The following is a 14,122-nucleotide window of genomic DNA, read 5'->3' on the forward strand; positions in this document are numbered from 1 at the left end:
CTCCTTTAAAATAAATTTGCTTTTATATCATAATAATTTTCAGATATAAGGCATGCCTTCTACCCATGCCTCCCAAATTGAATCCTCCCTTATAACAAAGAAAAACAGTTAAGTTAAAACACTGCACATAGTGACCATATCTGACCTTTTATATAACATACCACTCTAGTAGGCCCCTACTTTTTTGTATGATTTTATCCCTTACTCTAAAACGACTTTACATATTTATTTTAAAATTGTTTTTAGATAATAGGGAGGACATGATATAACTGAAAAAAATAATGGGCTGGAAGCCAAATGGAGGATAAGAATCAATCATCTGCTACTTACGAATTACTAGCTGTGTTGAAAGTTACTTAGACTTAGTTTATTAAAAATTTATTAAATACCTACAGTATGCAAGGTATACTAGGTGCTTACAGTTAAATAAATATAATCCTTGAGCTCCCTGAGCTTACAATCTAGTAGCTAGAATATACAAATGACTATAATACAAAAACAGAATGTTGTAAATATATAAAACATGCACAAATTTATGCAAAGAAAAATTATTATGAGTGAATCAATTGAATAAGAACTTGCAAAGGGTCTACTATGTGTCAAGATGTTTTAGATTCTGGAGATAAAAATATAAAACTAAAACTAACTTCGGGGAAATGATTTATTTATATATTTACAAAATAAATACGGAGTTGATTGTGTTTGGGAGTGCTAGCAGTTTGAGCTATTAAGAATAATTGAAGAAAGGTAGAAAGGAGCCAGATTGCCACAATCTTTAAATGCCAAATAAATGACTTTTTATCTGATCCTGGGGCTAATAAGGTACCCAATAAAATTTGTTAAGAAGAGGTAGAGTTGACTGATATGACCATATCTACACTTTAGGAAAATCCATTTGGCAGCTGAGTGTCAAGATAGCTAATCTGAAAGCTATTGCTATAGTCTAGGAGAAAAGTAATGAGGGAGTTAATTAGGATACTGGCTGTATGAGTGTAAAGAAAGTGACTTAAAAGAGAGATGTCATAAAGAAAGAAAGGATCATATTTTGCAGTGGATTAGATATGAAGAGAGCCAAGAGAGTAATCATAGAGACAATGAAGTCGTGTACTTAGGTGACAGGAAAGATGGTACTTTCATTGATAATAACTTAGAAATGAAGAAGAAAGGGTTTTGGGGAGAACTATCTACAATTTATCTTGTATGTGTCTTGTTTGGACATAGTTTGCTATAATGTCTGGGCTAGCTCCCTGGAAGGTCTCAGGATCAGTCAGAATCAGGATCAAAGTTCTTGGTCTTTAGAGGGAGAAGTGAAGCTGGCAGGCAAGCTGCTGCGTGGCCAAAGATGTATCCTGGATTCTGAAGTCTAGAGTCTCCAGTCTCTCTCCTCCTTGTCCTGCTGCCAAGGGACCCGGACTTCTCTACCTCAACCCTCCAATCCTTGCCTACGATTACCTCACCACCAAACATTCAAGCAAGCACCAATATTGAGGAGAGCCATCACATCATCATCTCATCTAAATATATGCATATAGAGCTATTATCTCACATCGAATAGGTGATTAGCCTTAAGTGCTCTGTTATCTGATTCAAGCACACCTTTTCAGAGTTTCATCCCTCTACAATTTGCAGGTTATGTTTTCCTCATATCCTTCTGCAATTATACTTGGAACTTCTTTTATTTTTATCTTTTTATCCCCAGTGCTTGGCACAGGGCCTGGGACATAGTAGACTTTTAGAAATGCTTGTTGATTTAACATAAAGATCCAGCAAACAGGTTAGTGAAAAGAGACAATTGACAGGTAGGAAGAGAGACAAAGGAAAACATAATCTCAAAAAACCCCCAAAAGAGAGAGTATTCAGGAGGAGAAAGTTATGAATGATGTGAGAAGTTAGAAAAAATGGTTAAGAATTGAGAAGAGGCTATAAGATTGGGCAAGTAAGAGATCATTGGTAATTTTAGAGAGACTAATTTCAGAGAAATGATGAAGTTGAAAGCCAGATTGCAGAGAATTTATAAGAGAGTTAGAGAAGAGGGGAAGCAGAAGCATAGATTAGAAGAGGTTTTCTCAAAAAGTAGCTGAGAAGGAGAAGAAAGATACAAGACAACAGCCACCATGCTGGCATGGGAGGATCTAATGAAAATCTTTTAAAGGATGAGGGTAAAACAGGGATTTGTAATTATCAGGGAAGGAGCCATTAGTCACCAGTGAGTAGACTAGTTTGGCTATTGTGCTATCAGTAGCACAACATGGCTCAGCTTTGTAGCAGAAGTATCAGTTCCACACAGAAGTTATGTTTATCAAAGAACTTTTGGTGACATTTCTAAAAAAAGAAAAAATAACACTGAACTTTATGGTTTCAGAATTGTGAGTTATCTAAAGCATATTATTTTTTCTCAGTCATATGTCCTTGGAAAATTTCTGTATTTTCATACTCTCCCACCCAAATGCACTCCTAGTGAATGTATTAGTGGGACACTGTGACATTTTGAAATATTTATTGATTCTGTATTTGCTTTAATATGAATATATATGATATCATATTTTTCCTTAGTGTTAAGTAAATAGTTATGTGTAATATTTTAAAATGTCATATGAGTAGTTGGTTTCTGAGTAGACATAAATTAATGGGTGACTGAAGGCTAAAATTTTGAGTAGAGGAAGTGAATTCCTCTACAACAGAGAAATATCTAAACACCCTGAGAAAGTCAAGATTGTAACTTCCTAATGGTGGTCCTACTCTAGAATGTCGGTATGAAGGTTTATTTAATATAAGTGTTTGAGCCAGCCCAGAGATTAATTTCTCCACATCTTTGTGAGAGGTGTGAGGAACTAATTATGGATAGAAGACATTCTCACACACTCATTTAAGAAGAAAAAAACTCTCAACAGTTAGAACTATCCAAAATTGGAATTGGATGCCCTTGAATGTATTACAGCTGTCCCTTTCAAGTAAAGAACCACTTTAGGGAGATGTTGTAGAAGGGATTTTTGCTCAGGTATGAGTTATTTACAACTAATGATAACAAATTTTGGAAGAATCCAGCTTCAAGACTCTGATCTTGAGTCCCTTCAAGCTTTAAGTCCTATGACACTATGATGTCAAGTATAAGAATAGCATCTTCAAGTGATTAAATCTCATAGGTATGCCATTTATAAAGGTCAGAGATATTTTATTTGTAAAATAAAGATAATAATACTCTATTTAAAGGCAGATTGATAATCCTGAAGTCCTTTATATCTTTATGATTTATATCTATGTATTTAAATAATTCAGAAATAATGATAGTGACTATTCTTATATAACTATGATATATTTCATATAATACATGATGTATATAATATATAATAATCTTATGAGAATATTATAAAAAATGTTTAAGAAAAAGTTCAATGGTGAGGGGGAAGGAGAGAGGAATTGAATAATGTTCAGTTAAGGTAGTTATTTAAAGAACTATCTTACCTGAAGAAGGTCTTCATTTAGAACTTCAGTCTTTTCTGCCCTAAAAAGAAAGAGAAAGAGAGAGAGAGAACATCAGTTGAGAAATTATCAATTAAATTTTGCAAATTAGGACTAAAGAAACAGCAACTATGAGAAATTTCTGACTTTAAGAGAACAGAGTAGATAAGCAGTACTTCAAGATTACCAAGGGTTCAAAATTATTGGATAGAAAATTCCCACACTGGAAAATCACACATAAGACGCTTGCTAGGTATCTGAATATTAAAAAAACCATAAAGTTAAGGATCAACTAATTGCAGTGGTAACAAAGGAAGAAAATGCAATATCAAAGAAATATGATTCCATTAATGCTTGAACTTCTTCCACAAAGACTGAAATTCATCTTTACAATCACTGAAGACTGGCCGAGGCTCAGAAGGAATAAATGACTTATCTATCAAATCACTAGTAAGTATTAGAAGCAAAATTTGATATAAAGATTTTTACTTCATATAACTATCAACTAAAACATGTTATCTTTCTTTATGAAATCTATGTTCTTTTAAAAACTATTTCTTTTTTAATGGTATTTTATTTTTTCAATTACATGTAAAGACAATTTTTAACATTCATTTTTTAAAATAAAATTTTGAGTTCCAAATCCCTCCAAGATGGCAAGAAATTTGACATAGGTTATATATGTGCAATCACTTAAAATACTTTTCCTTTTTAGTTATTCTATGAAAAAAGAAACTAAAGGAAAAAAATGAAAAAAAATAAGTGAAAACACTATGCTTCAATCTGCATTCATATTTCATCAGTTCTTTCTCTGGATGTGAATAGAATTTTTCATCATGAGTCTTTTGGAATTGTCTTGCATCCTACTATTTCTGAGAAGAGCAAAATCAATCATAGTTGATCATCGCATGATATTGCTATTGCTGTGTTCTCCTGGTTCTGTTTTTCTTTTTTCCTTTCCCTTCCTATGATTGCTCCACCCAAAGAAATGTATATTTTGATTCCTGAAATCTTCTAAGGTATCTTGGGGTTCATGGGTTAGATTCTTTCCTTAAACCTTAAATGCCTTAAATTTAAAATATTGGTCTCTACACAATTGTCCAACTAAAAATCCCAGACCAAGTCCCACTTGGCCTTTGTTTGGGCCTCAATTGCCTCAGAATGAAGGTAAATGCCTCTGCTTTGGCTAGAAACCCTAAGGATGTTCCCCTCCCAGACTGACTTTTTTTTTTTTTTTTGACTAGGTAAAAAATGCCATTTTTTTGCCTAATGTCTTTCTTATATAGTCTTAATCACTGAAAGAATGAGTTGCCTCCATCAAACTGAGTGACACTTGTTAGTTTAAAAAAGCTAAATTAGATTTTGCATATATCATCATGCAAATCATATTTTCATACTAGTCACAGTTGCGAAAGAATCAGATAAGAAGAAAAAAAACATGAAAAAGTAAGTGAAAAAATAACTATCTGCATCTATCACTTCTTTATCTAGGTGTAAATAGTATTTTTCTTCATGACTCCTTTGTGCTTGTCTTGGATCATTCTGTTGCTGAAAAGAGCTGAGTCATTCATAGTTAATCATCACATAATGTTGTTGATACTGTGTACAATGCTTTTCTATTTCTATTCATTTCACATTCATACAAGTCTTTCTAGTTTTTATGAAATCTGCCTGCTCATCATTTCTTATTGCATAATAGTATTCCATTACATTCATAAACAATAGGTTGTTCAGCCATTGCCTAATTGATGGGCATCCCCTCAATTACCAATATTTTGCTACCATGAAAAGGGCTATTAATATTTTTGCACATGTAGGTCTTTTTTTTTTTTTTTAATTGTCTCTTTGGCATGCAGACCCAGTAGTAGTGTTGTTGCTGGATCAAAGGATATGCACAGTTTGGTTGCCCTTTGGGCATAGTTTCAAATTGCTTTTCAGAATGATTGGATTAATTCACAACTCTACCAACAATGAATTAGTATCCCAATTTTCCTATATCCTGCCTAACACAACATTTTTCTTGTGTTTTGTCATATTAGCCATTCTTATAGGTCTGAGGTGGTATCTCAGAGTTGTCTTTATTTGAATTTCTCTAATCAAAAATGATTTAGTGCGCTTTTTCATGCCTATAGGTAGTTTTTTTTCCATCTAAAAACTACCTGTTCATATCTTATTCCTTGATCTTATAGTTCTATAATTTGTCTATAATGTTCCTTATAGTTTTTAGTTTTTGATCTTTTTCTTGATGTAATTGATTCTTTCAATCCCTACTTTGTGTTCTGCTTCCAGGATATCAGGGTAGATTTTGATAATTTCTTGAAAGATGTTATACAAGTCTTTCTTTTGATTATGGCTTTCAGGTAGTTGAATAATTCTCACATTGTCTTTCCTGGATCTATTTTCTAGTTCAGTTGTTTTTCCAAAGAGGTATTTTATCTATTTTCTTTTTTTTTTTCATTCTTTTGAAAATTCAAAAGATTGATTCTTGATGTCTCATAGAGTCATCAGTTTCCATGTGCCCAATTCTATCTTTAAAGGAGTTGTTTTCCCCAGTTAGCTTTTATATTTTCTTTTCTATTTGCCCAGTTGTACTTTGTAGGAAGTTGTTTTCTTCATTGGAATTTTTAGATCTTTCTTATTTGGCCAATTTCCTTTTTAAGTAGTTATTTTTTTTCTAAGATATTGACTCTTTTCCATAATTATTTTGCAATACTCTGATTTCTTTTACTAATTTTTCTTCTACTTATATGATTTTAAGTTCCTTTTTGAGTTACATGAGTTCTTTCTGAGCAGGAGATTACTTCCCATTTTTCTTTGAGCTTTTGTCCATAGGTGTTTCGACACTGTTGTAACTCTTCTGAGTTTGTGTGTTGTTCTTCCCTGTCACCATAATAATTCTATGGTCAAAGTCTTTCGTGTGTATGTGTGTGTGTGTGTGTGTGTGTGTGTGTGTGTGTGTGTATTTGCTCATCTTTCATTTTTGATCTTTTTTTCTTTCTTATAAATTTGAGCTCTGCTCCCATAGTGAAAGGCGTACTATCTTAGGCTTCTGCCAGGTGCTGTAGACCCTGGCTATTTACCTAGTGCTGCACTTATGTTGTCCTGAGGCCTCTAGGAATCCTCCTGTTTGGTGCTATACTGATGGGGTGGAGTGATTGGTTAGATTTATTTAGTTTTGAGAGAGGGTAGATGAGGTCCCCCACCGGTATAGTTAGACTGTCTATTTCTGCCTGTTAACTCAATTATCTTTTTCTTTAAGTATTTGGATACTATGCCATTTGGTGCATATGTTTTTAGTACTGCTGCTGCTTCATTGTCTACAGCACCTTTTAGCTAAATGTAATTTCCCTGATTACCTCATTTAATTAGGTCTATTTTTGTTTTTGCTTTGTCTGAGATTCCTGCTTTTTTTTTTTTTTTTTTTTTAACCTCAGCTGAACATAATAGATTCTGCTTCAACTCCTTATTTTAACTAGGTGTATTTTTTTTTCTATTTCAAATGTGTTTCTTATGAATAATACATTAGTGGATTCCAATTTCTTATTGATTTTATTTTATGTATGAATTTTATGAAAATTCCCAATAATATTCCTACTTCTGTTTCATGTGACTTCATCCCATTCAGATTCATAGTTATGATTATTAACTTATGTATTTCTGGCCACCCAATTCTCTTTTTATCTTTTTCTTTCTTTTTACCCTGTTCTCCTCAAAAGCTTCTTTTGCTTTTGACCATCACCTGTAATGTTCTGTTCTCTAAATTATAATCGTTCTCTGGAAGCAGGTTCCTTGGGGAGCTTCTGGAGGTAGCCTTAGTTTCAGTTCAGTTTCAATAGTCACCTCATGCAGCAGTTAAAGTCCAAATCCTTTATTGTCTGTTCCAAAATCTTACCTTCTTCACTTGGGGCTCGGCTAGTTTTCTGGAGGCCTTCCTCTCTCCTTGGTTCCCCAGAACTCCTGCTGCTAGTCCCTTGTCTCTCCCAATTTCAGCCTCTTGTCTTCCCAATCTCCAGCCAGCACAACAAGTGGAAGTTAGAATGACTCTTGACTCCTCCTCTCAGAGAATGAGCTTGTGCGTGGGCTTGTGAATTTCCCGGAAGTCAATTCTAGTTGTGAATCTCCCAAAGTCCTCTCCTGAAGTTCCCACCTTGACTGAATCCTGACTCTGAATCTGTCCAAGCTTCCAGTGGGCTTGTCCTTTTATATGCTCTCTAAAGGTGTGAAGTCTAATGTGTGAACCAATGAGCGAACTCCTTTAAAGTTATGAACTCCTTTAAAGATGTGAACTAAGTACATCAATACATAAGTACCTTGTTTCAAGTTCTGGCCCAGAACATCTCCTTGTAGGATCAGATCAATCATACTGAATTAGATAATTATTGTCTCTATTCATTTCAGTGATTGTAGCACATTGTAAGAATCCTAATAATCACCTCCCTTAATCTACCCTCTCTCTTATCTCCCTACCTATTATTCCATTTCTCTTTTATTTCCCTTTTGTATAAGAGCTTTTTAAACATGTACACATATTTTCTTCCATCTCTGAATCAATTAAAATGAAAACGAGGTTACCTCTCATTTTCCCCTCCATTGTGAAAGTTTTTCATTAAATGCCTTTTTTACATGACATAATTTTTCTTCTCTCAATTCATTCCTTTTTCTCAACCCTTCAGGTTTTTCTTAGATCATCCCAACATAATTGACTCATAATCATTCCCTCTGTCCATGTATATTCCTTCTAGTTGTTCATATGTTGAGTATGTTCTTAGGAATTACATGTATCATCTTCCCATATAGGTATGCAAATAGTTTAGCCTTAAGGCCCTTATAATTTCTTTAGCATATACCTTTTTATGCTTCTTAAGTCTTGTGTTTGAATGTCAAATTATCAATTTAGTTCTTGTCTTTTCATGTGGAATGCTTGAAAGTTTTCTGTTTCATAAAATATTGATTTTTCCTTCTGAAGGATTATACTCAGTTTGGCTGGTAAGTTCTTCCTGATTTTAATCCTAGTTCCTCTGTCTTTCAGAATATTATTTTCCAAGTTCTCCTCTCCTTTCTCATTGTAGCTGCTTATTCTAGTAGTGCCATAATTATTTGAATGGTCTCTTTCTGGCTGCTTTCAGCAGTTTTTCCTTCTGGAATTTTTTTGTAATATTCTTGGGAATTTTAATTTTGGGAATTCTTTTAAGAAGTGATCAGTGGAGTCCTTAATTTTCTATTTTATCTTCTGGTTCTAAGATATCCAGGCAGTTTTCCCTTATAATTCCTTGAAATATGATGTCTTTTTCTTAGTCACAATCAAATAATTCTTAAATTATTTTTTAGTTTCTTTTCTAGGTCAATTGTTTTTCTGATGATACTTTCATATTATCTTCTATTATTTTTTGTTCTTTTAACTTTGTTTAATTGTTTCTTGATGTTTCATGGAGTCAATTCTAATTTTTAAGGAATTATTTTCTTGAATGCGATTTTGTGTCTCCTGTTACTATCTGGCTAATTCTTTTTAAGCAGTCATTTTCTTAGCTATTTTTGTGCTCTTTTCATAGTTTTTTTTACAGTTTTCTTACATTTCTTTTCCCAATTTTTCATTTATTGCTTTGAGTTTTAAAATAATTTTTCTTTTTGCTTTTTAAAAATCTTTCTTTAGCACTTCTAGTTGGTCTTTTGTCTAATCTGCATTTTTACTTTGATAATTTGCTTGATGATTTTATTTTATTGTCTTATTATGAGTTTTGATCTTGAGCTTCCATAGTCAGATTCTTTTTCATTATATACCCATTTTTCCAGCTTTTTCCTTGATTTCAGGTTTTAAGTTAGAGTTGTTTTCTGTTCACCTGAAAGGAGGAGTGGTTCAGGCCTTTTTTTCCCTACTGTTTTTATAGCTAGTTCTGGAGGTCTGTAAGTTTTTAGGGAAAGACTGTACCCCATAGTGGTCTTCCCTCAGATCACAAGGGCTACCCTCTCCACTCTAGGACTGAAACCAGGAACTAGAGACCCTACTCTCTCATCCTTTAAAATTGAAACCAGGACTTCTGCTCATTTGCGATCACAAGCACTCCTCTTTGTCCTGGAAGTGCAATCTAAAACTGTGAAATTAAAGAGACTAATTATTCAAATATTTGTATTTCTTTTTATCTTGTTCTAAATTGTATATTACATGTACATATGTACATATAATGTACAATTAACTAATAACAATTAGACACTAGTTATTTTTATTCATGTTAGCTTAATTTTATATATATTTATACATATATGGAAATAGGAATACTTTTTCAAATAAAAGAACATTTAGAGACGTTCTCTCTCTTTTTCTCACTTTCATAGGAAACCCATCCATCAAAATCTACCACTAGAAGAAAAGCTAACAACATGTAAAAGATAGTTGACCAAGAATTCTTTCGCAAGATTCCCAAAATGGCACCCTTTCTTTGCTAAAATATCTTCAGTGAGGACAACACTACTTGAGACTGCATCTTCCATTTTTATACAATTCTAAGAATTAGGAAGCTTTTCCTTACATAAAGCATAAATCTGTAATTTCTATTCATGAGTCTTACTTTTTATGTCCATCAGAATAAGAATTATTATCTCTTTTACTTGATAGTCTTTTGAATACTTGAAGATAGCTATCATGCCTTCTCTATACTCAAATCTTAACTTTAAATAACCCAAATTCCTTCAAAAAATTCTCACATGATCTGATCTTGAGGCCCAATGCTATTCTAATTGTCTTCTTTTTAACTGTAACTTTAGAATTTTCTTCCTAAAATATGATGTTCAAAACAGAACATCTCTCTCCTCTCTCTCTCTCTCTCTCTCTCTCTCTCTCTCTCTCCTCTCTCTCTCTCTCTCTCTCTCTCCTCTCTCTCTCTCTCTCTCTCTCTCTCTCTCTCTCTTTCTCTTCCCCTCTCCCCCCTCTCTCTCTTTGTCTAAGCTTTAAATCACTGTATAAATGCCCCCAACTATTATTACTGTAATTTTATTCTATTCATTATATTTAATGAAACTTAGAAATGGTTCTGTAATATATTGCATTTAATTTATACTTTAACATATTTAACATGTATTGGTCAACCTGCCATCTGGGGGAGGGGGGAGGAGGGGAAAAATTAGAACAAAAGGTTTGGCAACTGTCAATGTTGTAAAATTACCCATACATATATCTGGTAAATAAAAACTATTAAATAAAAAAAGAAATGGTTCTGTAATATTGCTATTTTTATTAGTAAGTATTGGTTAATATACATGAATCTAATGAATTGGTAAATAAAAGCAAATTTAGCTGCTATTGACCTTCTTAAATATCTTTGTAAACTCCAGATAGAGATAGGAAAATAGGTCTGTAATATACTTACTACTTATTTTTAATTTATTTGATCAGCTACATAAATTTTGAGAGTTTTTCATTTCAAATTATTTGGAGATGATGAATATTCAATACAGAAATATCTATTAAAAACATTTTTCTTAAAAAGTAATAGGTCATTCAAATGTCCAGATAACCATGGGCAATAATTGTTATTTTTATAAATTTAACTCAGATTTCTATTTTAGAAATGAAATTTTTATCAAAGAAATTTTAAAAAGATTTTTCCAGTTTCCTCTTTTTCTTTAATTTAAAACATTTAAAAAATTGTGTGCAATAAAATTATCCACTTTACCTCTGGTGAATCTCTCTGTTTTTTGGTTGTTAATGAACCCTTCCCCTATCCATAGATCTTACAGGTAATTTCTTCATTGCTCCATTAATTTGTTTATGATATCCACTGTTCATGTCTAAATCATGTACTCATTTTGATCTTGACTTAATATATGGTATGAGAGGTCAGTCTATGATCAGTTTCTGCCAGACTATTTTCCAGTTTTCTCAGCTGTTTTTTGTCAAATCTTTGGGGTTATCAAACACTAGCTACTATGGCTGTTTAATCTCCTTCTCCTCCCATTCCACATTTATATGTGTATATACATATAAATGTTTATTTTATACACACACACACAGGGGAGATAGAGAAAGAGATTGAAAACCTAATATATTCCATTGATCAGCCACTTTATTTCTTATCTAGTACCAAATTCTTTTGATAATTATAGTTTTACATCACAGTTTGAGAACTCATACTGCTAGGCCACATTCCATCACTTTTTTCATTAATTATCTTGATGTTTGAGGGCTTTTATTACTCCAGATTAAATTTGATATTTTTTCTAACTCTATAAAATACTTCTTTGGTAGTTTGATTGGTATGGTATTGAATAAGTGAATTTAGGTAATATTGTCATTTTTGTTATATTGGCTTGGCCTATCCACAAGTAATTAATTCTTCTCCAAATATTCATATCTCTTCTTTAATGTGCTTATGAGAATTTTTTCATAATTTCCTCATATGATTCCTTTCTATTCTTTGGCTGTAGACTACCAAGTATTTTATATTGACTGCAATTAAATGGAATTTCTCTCTCTCTATTGTTTCCTCTGCTGGATTTTGTTGGTAATTTATAGAAATTCTTATGGTTAATATGGATTTATTTTATATCCTGCAATTTTACTGAAGTTAATTGTTTTGCTTAGGTTTTTTTGGATGAATTTAGTATTCTCTCAACAAAACATATCATTATCAAAAACAAATGATGATTTTCTTTTTTCATTGCCTATTCTTATTCCATTGATTTCTTGTTCTTGTTTTATTGTTATAGCTAGCATTCTAGTATAATATTTAATAAAAATAGTGATAATGGACATTATGATTTTTCTTTGACCTTACTGGAAAGGGGAAAGTTTATCCCCATTCCACATAGTGCTTACTCTTGGTTTTAGATAGATATTACTTATCATTTTTTAAAAGCCCCATTTATTATTGTGCTTTCTAAAACATAAAAAAGAATAGGTGCTTGTATTTTATCAAAATATTTTTCTGCACCTATTAAAATAACCTTATTATTTTTGTTGTTTTCACTACTGATCTAAATAATGCTTCTAGTTTTCCTAATATTGAACTGAAACAGTTCATTTCTATATATTGTCCAATCATTTGCTCTTTCATCATATCTTACCAAACTTTAACCCTGGATTACTCCTACTACCTACCTTCTTGGGTTTTTTGTTCAACAATCCTGACCTTACTGCATAAATTTACAACAGAATTTAACTCTGTTCCCTTTGTTTTCTACTCCTCTCTGGGGCCTTGAGATCCACAATAATCAGACTACAATGTGGTCTGAGTTAAAAGGAGGACAGAAAGCAGGGAGGTTTTTGCAGCAGTATTTTCAGATGGAAGTTTTCTTTCAAGTATGTGGAATGCAAGTCAAATTAAAAGCATGCAAGCCATTCCCTAATTGATAGTCAAAGGACACGAAGAGGTTGTTTTTAAAAGAAGAAATCAAATCTATCTACAATCATATAAAAATGCTCCAAACAACCATTGATTGAAGTAATGCAAATTAAAACAATTCTGAGGTACCAATTCGCACCTATCAAATTGACTAGTTTTACAGAAAAGGAAAATGACAAATGTTGGAGCCAATATGGAAAAAATCAAGACACTAATTCATTGTGGGTAAAGTTGTAAACTGATTTAATCATTCTGGAGAATAAGTAATTTGGAACTCTGCCTAAAGGACTCTAAAACTGTGTATGCCTTTTGCTGGCATTGCTGGCAACACTACTACTAGGTCTATATCCTAAAAATAGCAAAGAAAAAAAAATGAAAAGGACCTATACATATAAAAATGCTTATAAGAGATCTTTTTTTGTACAGTGACAAAATATTAAAAATTCAGGGATGCCCATTAATGGGGGAGTGACAAAACATTTTGTAGTAGATGACTGTGATGGAATATTGTTGTGCTGTAAGAAATGATGAGCAGGATGTTCTCAGAAAAACCTGCAAAGACTTAAATGAACTGATCTAAAAGTGAAATGAGTAGAACCAAGAGAACATTATACATAGTAATAGCAATATTGGTATGATGATCTACTGTAAAATAGATATTCTCAGTAATACAATAATCTAAAACAATTCCAAAGGATTTTTGATGAAAAATATTATTCATCTCCAGAGAAAGTACTTATGGAACCTAGCAGACTGAGACATACTTTTAACTTTCTTTTACTTTTTTTCTTTTCTTTTGGTTTGTGTTTTCTTTTACAACATGACTAATATAAAAATATGTCCTGCATCACTGTACATATGTTATATCAAATTGCTTGCCTTCCCAATGAGGCATGTGGAAAGAAGGGAGATAATTTAACTCAAAATTAAAAAGAAGAAATATAAGAATTGTTTTTACATGTAACTGCAAAAAGTAAAATATTTTTAAAAAATAAATAAAAAGGGGAAAAGCAGTTTTCCATGAGTACATGAAATACAATACCTACATTATATTTAGTTCTATTTTCTACATAAGACAGTTTCTTTCATGTATAAACAGTTCAGTTTCTAAAAGATCAGAAAAAGAACATTTATGAAAAAAACCTGATTTTTAAAAAGTCAATTTGCAAAGAAATATAGTTTCACATAAAATATTAAGGAAAGATGCAAATTGTTCTAACGGTCAAATAGAGAACTGTCCTTCAAATGAATGTACTGAGAATAGTTGTGTGAAGAAGAGCAAAATTGAACTAATGATATTGAAAGAACATTGAGTCATCATCCCATTT

General features: G+C 32.2%; 1 protein-coding gene across 5 annotated transcripts in view; it reads right to left on the reverse strand.

The window, feature by feature from the left end:
- Nucleotides 1-14,122, reverse strand: part of ARHGAP44 (Rho GTPase activating protein 44) — a 175,502-nt gene that overhangs the window by 135,765 nt on the left and 25,615 nt on the right. For all 5 annotated transcript variants that reach the window (XM_074312027.1, XM_074312026.1, XM_074312029.1 and 2 more), the window contains exon 2: nt 3,463-3,502. In XM_074312027.1, coding sequence (XP_074168128.1) covers nt 3,463-3,502 — 40 coding nt within the window. The remainder of the gene's footprint in view (nt 1-3,462; nt 3,503-14,122) is intronic.

This window comes from Sminthopsis crassicaudata, chromosome 4 (assembly GCF_048593235.1).
Source record: "Sminthopsis crassicaudata isolate SCR6 chromosome 4, ASM4859323v1, whole genome shotgun sequence".
Lineage (NCBI taxonomy): Eukaryota > Metazoa > Chordata > Mammalia > Dasyuromorphia > Dasyuridae > Sminthopsis > Sminthopsis crassicaudata.